We start from the raw sequence: 23,644 nt of genomic DNA on the forward strand, positions 1-23,644 counted from the left end.
GTAAGAGTTGTATTATTTGTGGGGATTTTAACATTGATCTTCATAAAAATGATAAAAAATCTATTGAATTTCAGTCTTTGCTCAAATGTTACAATTTTATTCCTCTCATTAAAGATGTTACCTTTAAAAGAAGTCAGTCCGAGTCTTGCATTGACAATATTTTGACCAATATTCCTCAAGACAAGATAGAAAACACTTGGATCGATCATAATGGCTTGGCTGACGGACACGCAGGTTTGTGCTGTGAAATGGTATTAGATTGTTCTGGTGGCAAGAGAGACGACCCGGTGATTTATACCGAACGCCGCGTACTGAACATGAATAACAACCTTGCCTTTAGACAAGGATTATCACAGCAAAATTGGAATAATATTAGTGTTAATAACTTTCTGAGTGACTTTAGTGGCCTATTTGACTCATGCTTCATGAAAAAGAGAACGAAAATGGTTAGAAATAAACCTAGTATACCATGGATCTCCACAGGCATCAAAATCTCAAGTAAAATGAAACGCTTTTTAAATAGCGTAGATAAAGACAATACCAATGATTCAATTGATGCATATCGTAAAAGATATCTAACTATCTATAATAGAGTAGTAAGATACGCTAAGAAAAAAGCCATAACTTTTGAAATAAGCAAGGCTAACAACTCAACTAAACAATTATGGAAAATCGTAAACAGACAAAGCAACAGGACAACGGCTAAGTCAAATCCCAAATTAATCCTCAAAACAGACAAGGTTGTTGAAGATCCTCAAGAACAAGCCGAAATATTCTCAAGTGTATTTGATCATAGTAAAGGCATTTCAACCGCTGATATTACATCTGCTATGCATATCCTGAGGCAGAATTCAATAAGGGTGAAGCAGTCCATGAGTTGTGAGAGTGTAACCCCACAAGAGGTATTCGGGATCGTAAAAAAGATGGAACATAAATTTTCAACGGGACACGACGAGATACCCATAAGCGTACTTAAAGTTAACATTGATTTGTTGTCGGCACCACTGGCGCTCTTTTATAATAACTGCTTCCAATTAGGTATCTTCCCTGATCAATTAAAAGTTGCGAAAGTACTGCCGATATACAAGAAAGGCATCAGTAGCGACCCCAAAAACTATAGACCGATATCCTTATTACCTACGCTGTCTAAAATATTTGAAAAGTTATTAAAGGTAAGGTTGCAAAGACATCTGATTGTTCATAATGTCCTAAGCGATAGACAGTTTGGATACCAGAAAGGAGTAGGTACTGGAGAGGCCATAGGCACCTTGGTTCAGGACGTGGTAACAGGTCTGAATGACAAGATGAAAGTGGCTGGCATCTTTCTCGACCTCAGTTCCGCCTTCGATACTGTAGACCATGAAATAATGCTAAAAAAACTTGAGCATTATGGTATTAGAGGAAAAGTCCTTGAGATATTAGATTCGTATTTAAATAATAGGAAGCAGTACATTGAATTAAAAACAATAGATGGAGACACTGAGAAAGTGGTCAAATCAAAGACTGCTACTATAAGACGCGGAGTTCCACAAGGCTCAATACTCGGCCCATTATTTTTTGTACTGTTTCTGAACGACCTGATACCATATATAATAAATTCACAACCTCATACCAAGTTAGCTGTTTTCGCAGATGACACTAATGCTATTATAACTGCTGAAAATATGACGCAGTTAAATGAAAGGGGGAATGCTGCAGTATTAGCTTTTAATGAGTGGTTCGCAATAAATAATCTAAGACTAAACAGCAACAAAACCAGTGTCATACTATTTTCAGCGACAGCAAAAAAATCGGATAGTTTGGATATAAGTTTAAACGGCAACAAAATTATGCAAGCTGATGTTGTTAAATTGTTGGGGGTCTATATTGACGCACAACTTAACTGGAAGCACGAAATGCAGGCACTGAGCAATACTATTAGTTCCTCTTGTTATGCCTTACGCTGCCTGCGAGATTCTATAAATACCGCACAACTAAAAATGGTATATCACGCTCTTATAGAAGCCAAGCTTCGTTATAGCATCAAATTATGGGGCAACAGCTATAACTATAATGTAAATGCTGCCTTTATATTACAAAAAAGGGCAATCAGAACGATTGTACGCATACCACAAATGGCTTCTTGCAGAGACCATTTCATCAAACTCGGAATCCTTACCGCACCGTGTCTTTACATACTTGTACTTTTAACGGACTTAGTAAAACACCTACACAAGTATGAGAGCACGACCGAGAGAGAAAGCAGGATGTCTACTAGGCGAAAAGACATTAAAAATTCTGTAGTCCCGAGGCTTAACGTTATGAAGCACGCCACAAGTTACCAGGCCGTTTTTCTCTACAATAAATTACCAACTGAATTTAAAACAATTACAAACAGTAAAATTTTCAATGCAAGACTCAAGAATTATTTATTAAAAAAGTCGTACTATTGTATAACTGACTTTATAGCCGATAGCTGTCAATAGTAGTTTGTTAGATATATATTATATTATTATTATATTTTTTTAATGAGTTTTATGTTTTAATGTGACTGTATTTTTCTATGACGATACCAAAGTAATGATATTATTAAATTTTTGCTTATATCTTAGTTAGTAAATTTTAATTTTTTAATATACTTATTTATTTTTATTTACATTTCATTCCTTGACATGATATAATTTTAATTATAACAATTACAATTTGAATAAAGGTACTTATACTTTCATTAATACCATCAGCTTGGGATCACTTCATTGAGCTTTAATTGCATGTAATTTAATTTAATGTAGTGTTAATTTTTAATTTTAAGTTTATGTTCAACACAATAATTTTATTGTTATGAATAAAAATAAATGAAATGAAATGAAATACGATTTAATAACACCTGTCTGACACAATAGGTACCTAATTACTTCAATATATTATTATTTCCTTTATTTATTCACGTGATAAACATAATTGATAATGGATTTGCAAATAGCATTATTATATTTATTTATCTATTTATATATTATATTGGACACTATCTACTATCTACTTGTAATTGGCCACTCTTAACAAAAATACCTCTATAGGCTTCTTTCTTTCTGATTTGTTAGGAGTGGCCAATTACTGTGTAGTGGCTAATAACTATAGGTAGCAGTCACCCTACACTAAGTAGGTACCTACTATTTCTAATCCTTCAGGCTGGATACCAGTTTGAGGTTAGTGCTTCAACTCCTCATCTACATATAGACTGAGGTTTAGGGTAAATATTACCAGAGGATCCTTGATAGCCGTGACGTAGAAGGACGCGTAGCCTAGGGTTCGCTCTCCACTTTGAAGATCAGCTCGCCGGTGCTCCAACTCCTCATCTACCTATAGACTGAGGTTTAGGGTAAATACCAGAGGATCCTTAGCCGTGACGTAGGACGCGTAGCCCAGGATGCGTTCTCCACTCCGAAGACCAGCTCGATGGTACTCCAAACTCCTCATCTACCTATAGACTGAGGTTTAGGGTAAATACCAGAGGATCCTTGATAGCCGTGACGTAAAGGATGAGTAGCCCAGGATTCGCTCTCCACTTTGGAGACCAGCTCGTTGGTCCTCTAACTCCTCATCTACCTATAGACTAAGGTTTAGGGTAAATATCAGAAGATCCTTGATAGCGGTGACGTAGAAGGATGAGTAGCCCAGGATGCGTTCTCTACTCCGAAGACCAGCTCCTTGGTGCTCCAACTCCTCATCTACCTATAGACTGAGGTTTAGGGAAAATACCAGAGGATCCTTGATGGCCGTGACGTAAAAGGACGCGTAGCCCAGGGGTGGGATGTTCTCCGCCTCGAAGAGCAGCTCGTGGTTGGTGGTGGCGGTCCGCCCCGGCAGGTTGGTGACCGCTGGGGCCAGTGGGGTGAGCTGATACTCCAGCTCCTCATCTACAAACAAGAAATAGTGCTTAATACGGACATTATGCTGAGTGAGATTTCGTGATGCACATTTTGTCTTTTATCAGAACCAGTTTGAAAAAATGTTTGATTGATTGTAAGTACAACACATATCTCACAGTTGATCCTATTCAGTCAGAATCTGAAGATGGAAGCCTGGGGTTGGTAAAATTAAGTTTAAATTGTCAAATAGAAGGAATTCCTTACTAACCATAAGCGTTCCTGACGACATAGTGGGGACCCTCGACAAACTGGGGACTATGGCTGGTATGGCACGCTCTGAGGGTTGTACACAAGCGAGAGAGATAGAGTGTCGAAAGAGACAGCAAGCTGTCAGGAACTTACCATAAGCGTTCCTGACGACGTAGTGTAGGGCTATGGCTGGTAGGTGGCTGTTATAGCACGCTCTGAGGGTTGTATACTAGCAAGAGAGACGGAGTGATTGTTGAGAGAGACAGCAAGCTGTCAGGAACTTACCATAAGCGTTCCTGACGACGTAGTGCAGGGCTATGGCTGGTAGGTGGCTGTTATAGCACGCTCTGAGGGCTGTATACTAGCGAGAGAGACGGAGTGAGTCCCGAGAGAGGCAGCAAGCTGTCAGGAACTTACCATAAGCGTTCCTGACGACGTAGTGCAGGGCTATGGCCGGTAGGTGGCTGTTATAGCACGCTCTGAGGGTTGTGTACTAGCGAGAGAGACAGAGTGAGTCGAGAGAGAGACAGCAAGCTGTCAGGAACTTACCATAAGCGTTCCTGACGATGTAGTGCAGGGCTATGGCCGGTAGCCGGACGTAGTGGTACGTCTTCACGCTCTGAGGGTTGTATACTAGGAGGAGGAGGCTCTCTTGACCCTCGACAAACTGGGGTAAATCGGGTTGTTGTTGGCAATTAGGTCAGATACAAGCTAAATACTGAAGAAATGTACCATTCCCCTATATGGGACATATTTTTGAGTAAGTTATATGTATACAGGGCCGGATTAACCCTAAGGCAGAGTAGGCAACTGCCTATGGGCCCCGCGCGCGCCAAAAAAAAATGTGTTTGCCATGTTTGGCATATGGCCAAAATTCATAAATTTTTATGTTAACTACTTATACCTAATGTCTAATATCAGTTTCTCACACACACAATCATCAAATGATTATGTAAATTATGTTATTTTATAGCTTTTAAAGCTTGTAAAGTCTGTATATAATCGAGCTCGAATCTCAGGCTCCCGAGGGCCTAAAACCTCCCTAATGAAACTTCGGCCCTCCGAGTAACTCTTGTATGACACATATATTATTGTTGAGTAACATTTGACGATTGGTTCGTATCAGAGCGCTGCTTTGATTCATTGATTTCAGAAGCCTTAGCCTTTTGCCTCGCATGAAAGCTCATCTCGCTGGTTAAGTACGCTTTGGGCTAGTTAAGTATGTGGAGATTACTGAGAATACTGAGCTCGACCTTCAGCCTCACTTTTTACCTCAATTTTTGGTTCGCCTACCAAATCTCTTCTTCAGCTTAGCCTTTGGCCTCGCTGCGCCAAGCTCGGCCTGCGGTCTCGATTATTATTAATACAATGGACATTGGTTGTCGTCTGTGATCTAGCTGAGCTTATCCTGAAGCACGGCTTTGACCTCGCATGAAACCTCACTGGGTAACTTCGGATTTTTAGGCCTTTTTAACACGCTTTCACAATTTTTTCAGAAAAAATTTCGCGCTCGCTGCGCTCGCGATATTTATTGCTTTTCCGATTTACCCTGTACTTATATGCTAGTTTGACTGGTTAATGAATAATCATTTAAACACATGTAAAACCTTTATTATTAGGTAAATTTTAATCATGTGGCTCATATGGTCGGACAATCGCTGTTCAGCCTCGCAAAATATTTAACTACTTATTGAGAAAAAAGAGCTCTCCCCACACTGGACGCAAGGAGGAATCGGCAAAAACTAATATAAAAAACCTTTATGTCCACGCAAGAGCGAAAAAAACATTCGGGATGTTCGGATCGGCTCAACCGACACGTGAAGGTTGAAATTAAAACCGCAAACTTACTTGCAACTTGCTTACAACTGAACTTATGTATGCAGAATTAACTGTACGGGGGCCCCGAGCATTGCACTGCCTAGGGGCCCCGACATGCTTAATCCGGCCCTGTATGTATACACTCATATATTTACACTTGACTTTACTTATATTAACTACAGCTATGCAAGGGGAGTAAGTTATATGTACATATATACCCATATTTTTACACTTGACCTACAGCAATGCGTTTTTTACGTAATGGTACGGAACCCTTCGTGCGCGAGGCCGACTCGGACTTGGCCGGTTTTTTAAAAGTATCATAAGAGTATGAGTGTGTACAAATATTTTTCCCATCAATTCAATATCCAGGGAAGAATATGAGGAATAAGTTTGTATTGCGAAGTTCGTCCACTATCGTCTTAAAAAATTAGGTTGAAGAACGTACCGGGCATTGACTCATGTTGATTTGGTAACACGTGTTGAATTGCTGGTTACTCTTCGACCGCCGAGTGCCGGCCCACGTCGGTGTCAGGTAGCTGAAAACGTTGATTCATATCGATTGCTCTTATCAATCCAATCTTAATTAATTTGTATTAAGCAGAAACGATACCACAAAACTTAGAAGTCAATGAAAAGTGGTATGGCGCCTCGCAAATGAGTGATATGGTGAAAATGTTCACTGTCATAGAGTGAGGTCTCGGTAGCTCAGCTGGCAGGGCGATGGGCTAGTGATCCAGAGTCGCTAGTTCTAGGACCTGATGATGGAGACAGGAGGTGGTCATAGGAACTCTATGATGAAACAATGCAATCTAATTGAGTTTAGGGGTTTTTTGGAATTGTCTCGATAAGTATTAGTTGTCTGTCGTAAGAAAAGTACAGTCAGCGATAAAAGCTTGTACCAAAACAGAAATTTCCACATAAGAAATAGTTAAGTACCTCAGTAAAGTAGAAACCTTCTTCGTACACGCCACGAAAGCTTCGCTCAGCGTTTTCACGAAGTCGTTAGCCACGTGCTGCTGACTAGTGCCTGCAAATGAAGATATTCGTTAAAAATAAAATAAAATAAATAAAATAAATAAAAATGCGGGGAAGACCGGGGGGATACGGGGTGATTTTGTGACGTCCGACCCATAGACTAGGAATCCTCTAGACGGAGTTTAGAGCAATTATTTCATCAAAACGGGGTTGCGGGGGACGAGGTGAGCGAATCCCGTGCCGTGATCGGTCCGTTCAAAGACACGGACCAATCACGGCACGGGATTGACTCGAAGATGGAGTAAAACTACCGTATGAGTGGCAGAGGGGGTAGCGTTACTATACTCAGTCTAGAGGATGTCTTGTCTGTGCGTGCGACCATACTCTGAGGGATTAATATGTAGGTCATACCATAGAGAAATATAAGTAAAGAAAAAGTGGTAACTCCATACATCAGTTTTCTTACCAAAACGCGAGTTATTTCGTAGTCGACATCTAGCGTCAAGTAGCGGACTTTATCAGTTCTGCTAGTTGACAATAGATGTAGCAAAAAACAAAAACTCTAATGCTCGACAATTTTTAGCTAATATTATAACCGGATTAACCGGACCTCTACTTTCAACTCCTTCTGTTTATAATATTAGTTGTAAATTGTTTTAGTAGTACATTTTTCGTCAGTAGCGAAACTTATGACATCTGGTGTCAAGTAGCGGTACTGATAGTTCCACTACTTGACGTTAGATGTCGACTACGAAATAACTCTCGTTTTGGTAAGAAAACTGATATATGGAGTTACCACTCTTTCTTTACTTATATTTCTCTACGGTCATACTGAAACAACTTTTACTAAGTGCAATATTTAAACGTCTAGTTTAATATTGTACTAGACCATATAAATCTAAAAAAAAATAAAAAAAAAAGAAATCTAATGTATTTAAATGAGTGACCTGTTATGGCATCATGGTGCATCATAAGGCCGAGCGCGTGTCTCAGCAGATGCAGTTCATAGGAATCTCCCATGCGAGCGAGGACTGTCAGCTGCTTCGCTATCTGAAACGATATATTCTAAATCTCATTGTAACCGAAACCATAGAGAAAAAAATACATAGATTGCTCACTCCATACATCAGTTTTAGTACCAAAAAGACTATTAGCATCTAGCATCGAGTAGCGGAACTATCAGTACTGCTACTTGACAATAGATGTAGCACCGACCGGAAAGTCTTATCTCAACAGCATAAGACTTTCCGGTCGGTGCTACATATATTGTCAAGTAGCAGTACTGATAGTTCCGCTACTCGATGCTAGATGTAGACACTGAAATTAATAGTCTAACTGATGTATGGAGTGAGCACTCTTGTCTTATTATATTTCTCTATGCCGAAACCGAAAGCGAAACCGGAAGCGAAAGAGGTATGTCAGGATCGTAGCAAATGGAAATCCGTGGTCTCTGCCTACCCCTCTGGGAAATAGGCGTGATGATATGTATGTATGTGTATGTATAGAGCACCAAATCCAACCCGAGGTTGCGGCAAACCTCGACGGCGTTGGCGAGATGACCTCGACGCCTTTGACAGAAACTGGTGGGACACGGGACAAGACCCGGATATGTGGAAGACCCGGAAAGGGAGGAGGAAGGCCTTTGATATAAATATAAAACAATAAGAACTCAATTTTCTGAAATAAAACTATTAAAACGCATTATATCGCGTATATGGGAACGTCGGGATGTAGTATAAATTCAATATACGGGATATAATCCGTTTTAATAGTTTTATAATTTCATGAGTAAGTATCGCAGTAACCAAAGACAATATTTTGTTTTTTTTTCTAATTTGTTAGGAGTGGCCAATTATATACTGTTTAGTGGCCAGTAATTATTCTAGTCAAACAAATGTTGTCAGTAAAAAAAGACGCGAAATTCAAATTTTCTATGGGACGATGTCCCTTCGCGCCGACAATTTTCAAATTTGCCTTTTTCTACTGACAAGATCTGCTTGACCAGTTATAGTTATACTACTGCTGTATAGCAGTCACACTATATATTTTTCATAATTTTATACAATTTATGAATGTTTGCTAAAAAGACGGCGAAACTTTTCAAGTCTATATAGCGGTACCTGAAGAAAAATGTGCGTCTTCCTCGTGATATACTTGATGCTGGGCCTCGACGTGTAGAACCCGGTCCAGTACGTGCTGGAGTCGCTACCATACGGCAGGTGATCCCCCTGACAACAATAGTTGTTTACGATACAAGTGCGGAAAAGAGGAAATTCGAAACGAGTGGCGATAAATTAAAACACGACCGAAGGGAGCGTTTTAAATCGACAAGAGTTGCGAATTACCTATTCGCACGTGTATCGTATAACGTTTTACAGTACATATGGCACTTTAAAGTTTCGACATACGCACGGAAAGCGCTCAATCCCGCACTAGTTCGGGAAAGTAGCACCATATGTACTGTAAATAAATAAATAAATATTATAGGACATTCTTACACAGATTGACTAAGTCCCACAGTAGGTAAGCCAAGAAGGCTTGTGTTGTGGGTACTCAGACAACGAAATATATAATATAGGTACAAATACATAGAAAACACCCAAGACTCAGGAACAAATATCTGTGCTCGTCACACAAATAAATGCCCTTACCGGGATTCGAACCCGCGGCTCCACAGGCCGAGTCGTCCATAATAAATTTAATTATAGCCTCCTTAGCCCAGCCATACAAATGCAAAACCCAAAATTTGCCACTGAAATTTGAACCTATAGTGCAGGGAACAGAGTTGATTTTTATTTGTTTGAAAATTTAACGAAACAAAGGAAATGAAACTCAAGACTATACATGTATGTAGGCATAGAGAAAAAAATACATAGATTGCTCACTCCATACATCAGTTTTAGTACCAAAAAGACTATTAGCATCTAGCATCGAGTAGCGGAACTATCAGTACTGCTACTTGACAACAGATGTAGCACCGACCGGAAAGTCTTATCTCAACAGCATAACTTTCCGATCGGTGCTACATCTATTGTCAAGTAGCAGTACTGATAGTTCCGCTACTCGATGCTAGATGTAGACACTGAAATTAATAGTCTAACTGATGTATGGAGTGAGCACTCTTGTCTTACTATATTTCTCTATGATGTAGGTCACCTTTTCAGTGTAAATGGCTTTGTCCCTCCGCCCATTCAAGTACAGCGCCTTCAGGTAACAAGACGGAGACGAATAGAAGATGTTTATGTCCGACATGTTGGCGGGATGCGTGTTCACGTGGCTGTAGATGACAAACAAACTTTTGTATTTTATCTCGCTGTATATGAATTAAAAATAAAATTAAAATATAAACTGAAATAGATGTCATATATTAAAGAAAAACACAAATCAAAATATTTAATTAAATAATTTGATTTGTTCCCAAAGTTGTGTGAAAATAAAAATAGTTTAATTGCCATTCAGTATACAAGATTATTTTACCTATGACCGTCACACTAGATTAAGCCTGTTACCAGTTGGTACTACTGGGTTCTGTTGAGTTTGGTGGGCGGAATGTTAAAACCATACACCTGCGAAGAATGTAGCCTCGTACTAACTCGACAAGTTTGAGTTTTATGTTTTGAGAGAGACAGTCTGAGAGTGCGGTCACTACAGTTGATGCAGGTTCACTGATAGAGAATTCCGTGTGGCATTAAGTCCGCCTTTTGTCACTGTATATTTTTTACTGTACAATAAGGTTTAAATAAATAAATGTACGTGGTAGTATTAGTATTACTTCCTATGACTTTGGTGGGCGGAATGTTAAAGTCATACACCTGTAAATAATGTAAAGTCCCATACTGACTTGATGAGTTTGTCCATACTCATGAACCAATTGGCAGCGCTCTGGTACGTGAAGTCACCACCCATGGTCACCATGATGTTGTCGTGTTCGTAGTACTTGGCCTGGTGCTCGATTTGAGTTATGAAGTCGTTGACCTGTAAAAGAGATTGAAAAAAATTCAAAATAGTTATTTCCTTAAAAACTTTTTGACAATATAAGGTAGTGACTCCCCGCTCCTCATTAACATTTCCTCTAGTACATCTAGATATAGTGCGACATAAAATAGTAGAAATTAAATAAAATGAAACTAAAGGGGGCAGCACAGGAGCCGTCAGAATTTTGCCTTTAGGCGTAAATGTGAAGTTTATGCTTCCGATGTGGCCCACAAGATGGCAGAACCTACTGTGCACAAGAAAACGTACGAGAACGGTAGATGGCAGCACTTTCTTTGGCAATGTACAGTCACGCTCACGCTCCGTGATTGTTACGCCATTTAGGGTTCTAGCTAAATTGGACATTTCATAGGTACGGAACAACCAATTTAGCTGGGACCCTAAATAGTGTAACAATCCCGTGTGGTGACTGTACATGTAAGTGTAAGGCCTGAGTGGACGCTCTTGTTGTGCGTGCAGCGGGGCGGGGCGTGCGGCGTGCATGTTAAACAAATGCGCACGTATAGGAGCGGCCTTAGTGCACGCTGCTCACATCACGCGTGAGCACACAGCCACGCTGCACGCCTCGCCGAGCGAGCGTCCACTCAGGCCTTACACTTTATGTTTCCGATTCAGGCCACAAGACAGTATATACATTATACATATAACAGGATATGATGCTTCCATACCCGTTTCTCGGCGTTGTACGCCTTGCTGTCAGGGTCGTCGATAATCGGTTCCTCGTTGCAGAGGAAGTCGAAACAGAACCCGTCCGGCGCGTTGTACAGATTGTACAGTGTGTGCGTCATTATGTCCGACATCTTGCCTGGAAAATCATCAACATTGAGTTATTAATATCCATATAAAAATGACAAAAATGATATAGGGACCATCATTCAACAACTGTTGTAATAAGCTCATGGCAAAGTTTTCAGTTTGGATCATCATTCGCTTGACCTTTTATCCCATTTATTTTTATTTAGGTATATACATTTTCTTTTTCGATAGTTAACAAATATACCTTTCTCTACGTGACAACTATGTATGTATATTGTATAGGTAGGTAAGGTAGGTAAGTACCTACCATTCATTTATCGTGAAAATTAGTGTTGCTTTATTAAAGCTTTTTGGCCACCAACGGTCTCCATAGAAGTCTTAAGGAGAAGAGTGAATAGAGTCATGACGTCATGACCAATCAAAACGGATAACGAATTACGAAACTCGGTCTCCGTCAAATATATAGTTGGTCAAACCAATTTGTCAGTCAGTGAGAACCAGGAAACCTATACTCATCCTCTTCTTTTGGGTGCTAGTACTAGTGTAAGACAAATATAGTATGATTCTCTCTATCTTCACACACACAGTCCTTTGACAAACTTCATTATTATTACTGAAAATGGCGTTATTTACCTAAAACATCGCTCCCTCTCCACATGAACTCCATTCTTTCTTCCTCCAACATGGCTTCTCTGTCCTTGTGATTCACTCTACCTGCAAAGGCAAGTGAGTGGTTGGTATACGCAATTATAAGTATACAGAAGCCACGACAAGCAGAAATCTCATGCAAGTTTCCACTTAGAAGGTCCCGGTTCAGATGAGGATTATTATTCAATGTCCTTTTTTTGGCATTTACTAAAGTAGCCACAGCGCCATGATCGCCAGCGCGTCATGACGGTGTACTGTTGACATCAGTTTCATTTAACATTTACCTAGAGTCTGTTCGGAAAGAGAAGCGACTCTCCACGACTCTTCTCTTTCCGCACAGACTCTCTGCTATGAAGAGTGCTATTTATACCTACCTATGAAGAGTCCATCGTAGCCCATTTGAGCCAGGAGCGAGGCGTGCTCCCTGGAGTGGCCGTATGTGTCGATCTGCCAGGCGGCCTTCGGCTTGCCACAGGGACCGAGGGTGTCATTCATCTTTCTGTACAACAAGTGAATTATTAAACGCTCTTCAAGTAAATTAACCGTACCTTCTAAGTGCCTATGTATGTCGAGAGTAAGGGCTGATTTAGACGGCGCGCGAACTCGCATGCGATTTTAGTTACATTGCGGACTGTTGGTTACGTCCAATTCAACCGACCGATCAAAACCCGCAATGTAATGAAACTCGCATACGAGTTCTCGTATCGTCTAATTGAGCCCTAAGTGTGTAGATTGTAGATTCGTCCAAGTGTTTGTCTTTTGTTCATTAAAAGTCTACCTTTTTCTCGTTAACTTTGGTGACGTTGCCTGCTACAAAAGCACTACAAAAGATTGCTCTAAAGGAGGATTATTGTCCTTATATTACCTAAGTTTCCAGGTGAACTGATCGAGTAGCATCAGATAGTCCATCGTCGTCTCATCTCCCTGGACCCAGCCTCCACCAGCAAACTCCAACGATACTTCAGCACAAACCCACGAAATGTGACTCCAGAACCTGTCAAGATCCATACCTGAGACCCCAGGTAAACTGGTCCAGTACTGTATCATCAGATAGTCCGTCGTGGCCTCGTCTCGCTGGACCCAGCCTCCACCAGCAAACTCCAACGATACTTCAGCACCAACCCACGAGATGTGACTCCAGAACCTGTCAAGGTCCATACCTGAGACCCCAGGTAAACTGATCCAGTACTGTATCGTCAGATAGTCCGTCGTGGCCTCGTCTCGCTGGACCCAGCCTCTACCAGCAAACTCCAACGATACTTCAGCACAAACCCCCGAAATGTGATTCCAGAACCTATCAAGGTCCATACCTGAGACCTCAGGTAACTGGTCCAGTATCATCAGATAGTCCGTCATCGCCTCGTCTCCCTGGACCCAGCCTTACAAGCAACCCTTATGTGTTCCTTCCGCCAGCATAAACCCACTAAATGTGACTCCAGAACCTGTCGCCAAGGTACCTGAGTCCCCAGGTGAACTGGTCAAGTATCATCAGATAGTCCGTCATCGCCTCGTCTCCCTGGACCCAGCCTTAACCAGCGACCCTCATGCGGTCCTTCCTCCAGCATAAACCCACGAAATGTGACTCCAGAACCTAAGTCGCCAAGGTACCTGAGTCCTCAGGTGAACTGGTCAAGTATCATCAGATAGTCCGTCATCGCCTCGTCTCCCTGGACCCAACCTTAACCAGCGACCCTCATGCGGTCCTTTTCCTCCAGCTATACCCACGAAATGTGACTCCAGAACCTGTCGCCAAGGTACCTGAGTCCCCAGGTGAACTGGTCCAGTATCATCAGATAGTCCGTCATCGCCTCGTCTCCCTGGACCCAGCCTTCACCAGCGACCCTCATGCTGTCCTTCCTCCAGCATAAACCCACGAAATGTGACTCCAAAACCTGTCAAGGTCCATACCTGAGTACCCAGGTAAACTGGTCTAGAATCATCAGATAGTCCGTCGTGGCCTCATCTCCCTGAACCCAGCCTCCGCCCGCGAACTCCACCCGGCCCTCCTGAACTAAACCTCGGAAGGTGGCCCTCCTCCAGCATAAACCCACGAAATGTGACTCCAAAACCTGTCAAGGTCCATACCTGAGTCCCCAGGTAAACTGGTCTAGAATCATCAGATAGTCCGTCGTGGCCTCATCTCCCTGAACCTAGCCTCCGCCAGCGAACTCCACCCGGCCCTCCTGAACTAAACCTCGGAAGGTGGCCCTCCTCCAGCATAAACCCACGAAATGTGACTCCAAAACCTGTCAAGGTCCATACCTGAGTCCCCAGGTAAACTGGTCTAGAATCATCAGATAGTCCGTCGTGGCCTCGTCTCCCTGGACCCAGCCTCCGCCCGCGAACTCCACCCGGCCCTCCTGAACTAAACCTCGGAAGGTGGCCCTCGTTGCTGGCCGCTGCTCTTTCCACCATCGCCAGAAGTAGCTCACCTCCGAAAACGTGAATCTGAAAGTAATCATGCAGTGGGATTATCGCATAGATAAATACAAGATGAGACCTACTTAACTACTGACTTAGAGAGTGTCAAGCTTTCTTCTTTTCATTTGGTTTCAGCTTAGACAATAAGTTTGTGGCAAAAATTTCATTTTTGGTACAAGCTTTTAGAGTCTGTTCGGAAAGAGAAGAGTCGTGGAATGTATTGGGCCCCATAAATTTCACGACCCTTCTCTTTCCGCACAGACTCTATCGATGATTGTAGTTTTCTTTCCACAGGCAACTAATACAGGCAACCCCAAACAATTTAACACAGAGCTACCCATGGCCATAGCCACCTCCTGTCTCCATCATCAGATCAGCTCCATGTCATCATAATATTGCATTGTCGTCCGGTTTACGTGTATATGCAGCTATATCGGAAATCGGGTCTTTAGCTTCCAAGATTTGACCCACACTAACATAGTTACATATGTACATACTAACAGGGCAAGTTAAATAAAAGCTTGTAAATATACTCTCGTATGTCCGTTACATGTTTCTGAAATGATTCTTTAGATTTTTTTGTGACTAGGTTTTTTATTTAATGGCTGCGCTGGGATCATGTGGTGTACAGCACACAGAGATACTACCTACTATTACTATACAATATGAAAGACTCAGTAGATTCTTACTTTCTGCGTTTATCGTGGAGCAACTCCGATAGGACTGAGTGGAAAATGAGCTGAACGTTCGCCGTGCTGACTGTTGGTTTAGCTGCGAATAGAAATACACCTTCCTTCATTTCCAGTACCACGGCTACCACGAGTTGGTGTTTGACATTTACGTTAGCGGCTGTGTGAACTCGATCGCATAAATCGCATTCTCACGCACCAATACATCTGTGCGAGCGAGATGGACTGCGATCGAGCTAGTTAACGCCGTCGCCATAAAGTAAGTATAGTATAGAGTAATCGGCCCATACAAGCCTCGCTTAGTTCCACAAAAATTCAAGAGATGTCACTCAGAGCACCATTGGGCCTAAATATATATTTGTGTTATTTCAAATCTTGCCAATTTTTAAATTAACATGTATAGTTCTAATTTATTTAGCATATTACAACAAAAACCTTTTAAAACATCCATTTACACATAGTAAATCGACGCAGAAAAAAATAAATAAATAATGGCATGAACTATTCTAAGCGCCATCTATCGCATTACTAGACAGTTAGTTTCTTGCCGTTGTAACACACTAAATAGCTCGATTGTTTGAGAAAGACTATCAATAGATGTCACTGTAGTAAATCCTCATACTTTATGATCATATCACAGACAACATATCAACATTATTAAGTAATAAATAATATAATTTTTCTCAAAAATGGACGGCAAAGTCGACGTTGCCGGTTAAAAAATAGGTCGCGAAGTGTGTAGTTTATGGTCATTCTAAAAATTAAAAAGTTAAAAACATTGCAGTCTCGATTTCGGGACTGCAATGTTGCATACAAATTCCATTATTAAACGAGTTCCAAACTTTTTAAAACTTTAAATGGCCATATCAAATGAAGGCATAGGTCCATTAAACAGCCAAACAGATGATCAGCACTTATTATTAATATAATGTTGGTACCGCGACTATTTAGGTGTCTCAAATACGTTGGCGTATTTTCAGCAGAAAAATACACTTCTATTTTTTTTAAAGGTGGCAAGCAAATCTTTTTAATGGTTTTACTTTTCTCTGTGAAAATTAGAACGTTGCTTCTGTAAAATATCTCTTGCACCATTTTTGAGAAAAGCACTATATATGACTCGGCTGGAAGGCTACTTGCTGGCTTCGGATTCAATTAAACGGACTCCCAAGGTCGTCCGTTTAAAACGAATCCTCAGCTTGCAAGTAGCTACTTCCGAACCTCGACAATAATGTACTATTGTTCTTAGAAACGTGATAATAATTAAAATATATTAAACCTACATGGTATCATCAGCCACACTGTTAAGTGTTAACTGTACCGATGTACAGTTAGGAGTGTTGCTGTTTGTATATTAATTTACTTAACCTTACGCATTACAAAATTGTCCTCATATAGCTATACATATATTTTAGGACAGTCTTACACTAATCGACCTACTTGGTAACAAAACATTGTAAATTCTTGAGCAGTTTGAATAGCAGGGCAGGTGACAAAAACTTGCTCAAAAGCATAGAAGGTAGCATCCTATAGAAGTGGTGTACGCGTGCCTCCGTGAGGGACAAAACATATAAATTCGACCAATCATAGCGTCGCATTGCGCCGCTATGATTGGTCGAATTTATTTGTTATGGTGGGCAACAAATGAATTCGACCAATCACGGTGGTCAATTTACGGTGGGGAATAAAACAAGATGTGAGACTGTGACAAGGACAAACAATAATAGCGCTTTCGCTGCTACTCCTACTGAAAGATACATAAGACTATCCCGTTCTGTCAGTTATCCCCTGCTTCTATTCATGCTCAAAAGAGAAGAGACATCCGACATTTAAAAAAATATCCCTATATGTATGAAAGCAATAATACAATGTGTAAATGTAAATACATACATATCTTATATTTTATGATCATATCAAAGCTGGAAGTCCTAGGTTCGGATCCCCCTAAAAGTGTATTAATATGGTGTCCCATTTGTCCCCGCCGCCATACAAGAGGTGTGGACAGATGGGAATAGATATAGACCATTAATATATACACACACAATTAAAAAACAAATAAATGTCCTATGAGGATTTGAACCCAGGACCTCCTACTTCATAGGCAGAACAGGGTCACTGTCACTACTGACTAGCTAGGAGGCCGTAGAAATAATATACAATTTATATATATTTAAATTAAGTACAGTCAGCGTCGTATAGTAGGTCGCATCCAAAGTATTCAAATAGTTCAGTACGCCATACAAATAATATGGTGTACCGAACTATTTGAATACTTTGGATGCTACCTACTATATGACGCTGACTGTACTTATATAACAATTAACAAATCAGACTGGTAGCCACAGTTTAATGGCTAATCTAGGATTAAAACTTTTTAGTGGCTTGCCATTATGTTCAAAACATTTAGCTTCATGCTACATCAAATATTTAAGTTTACCGCCATTGCCCGCCAGCATTGAACAAATTGGTTGTTAGTGGGTAGACAAAATAAAGTCACTATCATGTTAAACATTGAATTTATTAATTGTATTTTATTATTTTTAAGAGAATCTTCATAGCATGTGTCTGTCCGTTGAAACAGGAATCAATCTCAACCATCTTCCACTCAAAATATTTTACTTGTCGTACAGTCGCCATCAGATATATCGGAGCGGCCAAGGCGCTCACAAATATCTGAACACGCCTCTATTGTCAGGGCGTTAGAGTGCGTGTTCAGATATTGTGAACACCTTGGCCGTTCCGATATATCTGATGGCGACTGTACAGAGATGCATTGACTATTTCATCTTCACTCTCTTGTTGCATACATTGTAACTTCTAGTGGCTAGAGGCTGGGTCCTGAAATCAGAAACATATTTTTTATATATAAAATGTAATAATATCACAATAAAGTTTAATACACATTGCCTTCACATTGGAGTCTGTTTGCAAACACTAACCATTGTATAGATTTAGACCAAGAAAAGTATGCAGCGATATTGATCGCCTGCGCAGTACATGTGTTATTTTAAATGTCAAACATCTTTGAAATTATGACATACCTTTCTTCTTTCTTGCTCTAACTCTAAATACTTTGGAATCTTTTGCTTGCTCGGGTATCAATATTAGCATGGGGGGTTAAAATAAAACTTGACAATAGTTATTAGTGGGCAAGGGGGCAAAGCAGTTGTTTAACCGCTCATGCTAATGTTGATTCCAGGGCAAGCAGAAGATTTGAACTATGAGCGTAGCGAGTGGTTCGAGAAGTGGAATCTTGAGCGTTGTGAGAATTCAAGGCACGAGGGTTAAACAAACATTGCCACCTAATGAAACACAGAATTTATCACCATGCCAACGCAGGGAAAATACCAACTATAAAATACCAAAAAAATCAAATCCACATGAACATTATAAAGAATTTATAATTCAAAATCATCATTTAAAAGTAAATTCTACCAGCTAACATAAGGAAACTCAAAATTTAGATCTGATTACTTTGCCCCACATGTGGGAAAAATGCCATTTTCTCATTAGTATTTGAACAATCAAGGGGGCCTTTACCAGTTGGTGTGGTGATAAATTATTTAATTAACCTTTGTATTCAAAACAAACTTACCTGAAGTGTTATTTTTTTATCATTTATTGGCAAACAGTAGACACTGTCAGATTAATATGTAGGTTTTACCATTAGTAGTGTTCCGTTACTACATCGGCAATTCACGTCATCATCACAGGTCTTTTCGTCTATTGCAGACGATTTATGCATTGCTGTTTAGACAACGGGTTTGGTGATTGTGGAGGCCGATGCGTGAGCGGCACGACCTCCCACATTTTGGGCACATGTCACGCTTAGCACAGTCTTTAAAGCGCCACATCGGTCTTCCAACTTTCCTTTTAGCATACCTACGCAACTGCACCAAGCAAGACACGTCTAGGTATTCTATTCACGTACTTGTACTATAGTTCAAATGAAGCTATAATATGAAATTAATAAGTTTGTATAAACAGAAACAGCAAAGGCAACAAACGCGGTGCCGCTTTGTGGCGACTTGACTATTTGACAGTTTATTTTTAGTGTTGCCGTTGAAAGTTCTTTCTTGTCCCTAAATAGAGCTTTTATGATTTATTATTATACAATATTATTAGTTCAAATAAAATATGATATTCCAAAAGACTACAAATAATATTATATAGTACTTAAATTCCAAAATAATGATAATTATGCCTCAGTGTCCATTTCTGAGGGCCTACCGCGAACCACGTTCGACGTGTTGCCTCTCTGTCGCACTTGTAAATTCGTACGTAAGTGTGACAGGGAGGCAACACGTCGAACGTGGTTCGCGGTAGGCCCTCAGCTGTTTTAAGGAACAGGCGTATAACATTACCCTGAAGTAGGGGACTAATTTTAAAATAGCAATAATCATTACTTGATGCCGTTTTTGACGTTTCTGTGCACGCTGTTGTCTGTTTATACTTATAGGTCACATAATTAGTGATACAAACACCTGCCTGGTCAATATACGCAAAATTAGATATATTTATTCTAATTATAACAGAAAAAGTTTATTAAAACAAACACTAAATGCTTTTGTATAATAATTTCAGGTTTGATAGGTACGGGTTTTGCCATGGGAGAAGTTGAAAAGGAACGTTATGAAAACATATCTTTGTATGTATAGGTACTAAGATGGTACAAATCATGTACAAATCTGTTGCTTAAAAATAAAAGCACGACGCGACGTTGCCAAACTGCTATGAGTTACTGCGAAGCGAGTCCAGTTTAACTCGACAACGTCGCATCGTATTGTTACAATAGGGTATTTTCGTACTAGTCAAATCAGTTACTTTTTTATAGTTATTGAAATGCAACTTGTATCGTAAATTTTTAGAAGGCACGATAAGAGTGAATTGAGCATGAATTGAGGTATTTTATCTCATTAGGATCGAAAGAGCTCGTGAATTTGAGTACAAATAACACAAAAGTGGCAAAAAAGATCACAATATAAAAAATGGCAAAAAATAGTAGTTTTCGATATAAGTGCGAGAAGTATGTCATTTTGCACGAGTACCGAGCTTTCGATTTTTCCGGTAATATACTGAGGGGCTACCGCCAAAACCGAAATTCGCAAATTGCGGGGATCTTTCTCTTTTACTCCAATGCAGGCGTAATTAGAGTGACAGAGAAAAATGCCCGCAATTTGCGAAATTCGATTTTCGCGGTTATAGCCCTGTCACTTACAACGGATGCCTTTGCTTTGATATCTGGTGGCGTTAAATTAACTCCAAAATCGTCTGAATCACTCATTTTTATTTAATAACTTATGCTTTCTTGGCAATTACTTACAAACATAAATCACTTTAAATGTTGAATAAAAAAGGCGGGAAGGGAATAAAAAAAGTTTTACTTTTAATTGCCATTTTTTTCAATGTGGATTCTGTTGTCACTGTTGTCAGCATTATGCCAATAGAAGAGAAATTGTATTATTAAAATTAATAAAATTAATTTTCAGAACATATAATTATACATGGTCAACCAGATCTTGACAGTAGAAAAAGGCGGCAAATTTGAAAAATGTAGGCGCGAAAGGATATCGTCCCATAGAAAATTTGAATTTCGCGCCTTTATTTTACTGACAAGATTTGGTTGACCAGCTATATGTAAAAAAACATGAATCTTTTGTTATTTCATTATATTGATATATATCTAATTAATTACATTTATATTAAGTGTATAAAGTGTATTGTACGAACGTCAGCTTCATTCTGTCGCGCGTTGTTCAAGTAATACTATTGGGTCTCGAATAATACTCCTTTATGCCCAATCGCGCGTTGTTCAGGTGGGTCATTTATAAGCGGGTCTCGCATAATACTCATTTATTTAAAATGTATCAATCAGATTACTTTTTAGCACTAGTGTAAAAAAATCAAACTTTACGCACGATTTGCAGCTACAAAAACTAAACTTTTTGAGCAATTGGATTAAAAAAATATAAAGAAACGCTCAAGTACCAGTGACATGGTGGCATATAGACGGACTTACGCCAGTAGTAATGTCTAATCCTTTTGCCATGCACCAATGGTAGCATGCGCAAAATTATTATGACAGGTATTTATTTTCAGCCGGTTTAAATAGTTTCGGCAAGACTTATGTAGCATTCTTATAATATATAAATATTATCATCACCACAGTATCGTTTTCCGAAATTACTTTATGGTTATACCGTTTGGCTACGCTATTTCTCTGTACCCTGCCTCTCCCTTCCCTCCCTGTACTCCTTAAGTGCCCGAACTCTCTTTACTCATACTGAAAGATACATAAGACTATCCTGTTCGGTCATTTCCTTCCACCCCTCATGCTTGATGCTTGATCCAGTTTTAAACTAGATTCATGATTTATTCAATACGCTATAAAGCGACATCTGTTGATTACTTCTAATCGTTGGCAACGACATATGTCTACTAACTTTCAATGAAGACGTATAGATGTCGTTAGGAATTCTATGATTTGGATGTGACACAGCGCCATCTTGTATCCATGATAGGCAACAGTGCATTTTCAGTGACGCCATCTGGTAATGATGCGCTTTTAGGCGGTCACATTTGAATGTATGGGATAGCAGCGTCTGTAGTCTGTGCCGTCGCTAACGTAAACGTCAAGTGTCAACTCGTGGTGCGGCTACAGGTGTAAATTTCATTCGATAGCGTGACGTGACGTTTGCGTTAAGTGTCATTTTGTACGGGATTTTAAGTTTCCAAAACGTCCCGCTTGGCGCGCTGTTCAAAATCCCAAGACATAACGCAAACGCGAACGCTCGTCACGCTATCGAATGAAAATTAGGTATTCTAGGGTTCAGGATCGGAAAAGAAAAACCTAAATTTTAGGATAAAAATTTACGATCGTAAAGTTCTAATTATTACATCAATTGTAACATCATTATTTCTTTAGCCTGGGCAAAGGCCTCCCTGTTTCTTGAACCTTCAATTGACCCATTTTAATATGTCTGTGTCTTATGGAAGTTCTGTAGATATGGGGAAAATAATTAACTGCACATACTGACGACCGGTCTGGCCTAGTGGGTAGTGACCCTGCCTGTGAAGCCGCGGTCCTGGGTTCGAATCCCAGTAAGGGCATTTATTTGTGTGAGCACAGATATTTGTTCCTGAGTCATGGTTGTTTTCTATGTATTTAAGTATTTGTATATTATATCTATCGTTGTCTGAGTACCCATAACACAAGCCTTCTTCAGCTTACTGTGGGGCTTAGTCAATTTGTGTAAAAATGTCCTATAATATTTATTTATTTATTTATTTATACATCCGTAGTAGTACTGGTCGTATGTCTTCACCCAGCCAGCGTCCATGTGTGAGTGCGCGATGAGATGCACGTTCAGCGCTCCCTCTCTGGTCTGGGGGCATTGCTGTCAACCAAAGAGAATTTAGTATAAGGACAGGCCCAAGACAGGCCTAAGCTAATAAGACTAGGTACTATATGGGGCATTACGAGTATCTATGAAAAGCAAGGGACCTTATAGTCAATGGCGCTTACGCCGCACAGCGTCGCGCGGCATTGTATTTATATCGGAGCATCGTTAATAATGGCGTAACCGCCATCGACAATAAGGTCCCTTTTTATAGATAACGTCACATATCACCTTCTAACCCAGAGGAGTAAATAAGCGTCATTGCGATTAGTTTTCATTCCTCACAATACTATATTTCATCCAAAAATACATTTTTATTTAATTAAACTTTATTGCACAATATATCTACACAACAATGTGCAAATGGCGGACTTAACACCAAATGGCATTCTCTACCAGACAACCTATTCGTAAATTATTCGTTTCGTTTCATACGTAAGTTTTAAAAACTCATTAGTATAATTCCAGGGTTCGAATCCGCGACCTTTCTACCTATCGCTAGTCTTCCAACGCCCAACCCTCATAACTATTATCTTGCTAACAATCACAGAGAAATATAAGTAAAGAAAGAGTGGTAACTCCATCCATACATCAGTTTTCTTACCAAACTGGTGCCAAACTGATGTTAGATGTCGACTACGAAATAACTCGCGTTTTACGAAATAACTGATTATGGAGTTACCACTCTTTCTTTACTTATATTTCTCTATGCTATCAATATTAATTGATAACTGTGTCAAACACAAAACATAACTTACCTTGTAACCACATTCGATTTTCTTCGCAAACACATGTTTAAAATACAAACAAATTAAAGTCAATATTAACACAAGTTTGATCATTGTTA

At 39.9% G+C, this 23,644-nt stretch overlaps 1 protein-coding gene across 1 annotated transcript in view; it reads right to left on the bottom strand.

Annotated features, from left to right (window-relative positions):
- Positions 1 to 23,644, bottom strand: part of LOC134660394 (lysosomal alpha-mannosidase-like) — a 51,970-nt gene extending 28,326 nt beyond the window's left edge. The window contains exons 1-15 of the mRNA XM_063516129.1: positions 23,556 to 23,644; positions 22,692 to 22,794; positions 15,401 to 15,482; positions 14,553 to 14,738; positions 12,661 to 12,789; positions 12,276 to 12,352; positions 11,555 to 11,691; positions 10,735 to 10,868; positions 10,050 to 10,170; positions 9,014 to 9,121; positions 7,841 to 7,943; positions 6,855 to 6,945; positions 6,364 to 6,454; positions 4,647 to 4,764; positions 3,739 to 3,896 (exon numbers count right to left, since the gene is read on the bottom strand). Coding sequence (XP_063372199.1) covers positions 3,739 to 3,896; positions 4,647 to 4,764; positions 6,364 to 6,454; positions 6,855 to 6,945; positions 7,841 to 7,943; positions 9,014 to 9,121; positions 10,050 to 10,170; positions 10,735 to 10,868; positions 11,555 to 11,691; positions 12,276 to 12,352; positions 12,661 to 12,789; positions 14,553 to 14,738; positions 15,401 to 15,482; positions 22,692 to 22,794; positions 23,556 to 23,639 — 1,722 coding nt within the window. The 5' untranslated portion in view covers positions 23,640 to 23,644. The remainder of the gene's footprint in view (positions 1 to 3,738; positions 3,897 to 4,646; positions 4,765 to 6,363; positions 6,455 to 6,854; positions 6,946 to 7,840; positions 7,944 to 9,013; positions 9,122 to 10,049; positions 10,171 to 10,734; positions 10,869 to 11,554; positions 11,692 to 12,275; positions 12,353 to 12,660; positions 12,790 to 14,552; positions 14,739 to 15,400; positions 15,483 to 22,691; positions 22,795 to 23,555) is intronic.

This window comes from Cydia amplana, chromosome 27 (genome assembly GCF_948474715.1).
Source record: "Cydia amplana chromosome 27, ilCydAmpl1.1, whole genome shotgun sequence".
Taxonomy (NCBI): Eukaryota; Metazoa; Arthropoda; class Insecta; order Lepidoptera; family Tortricidae; genus Cydia; species Cydia amplana.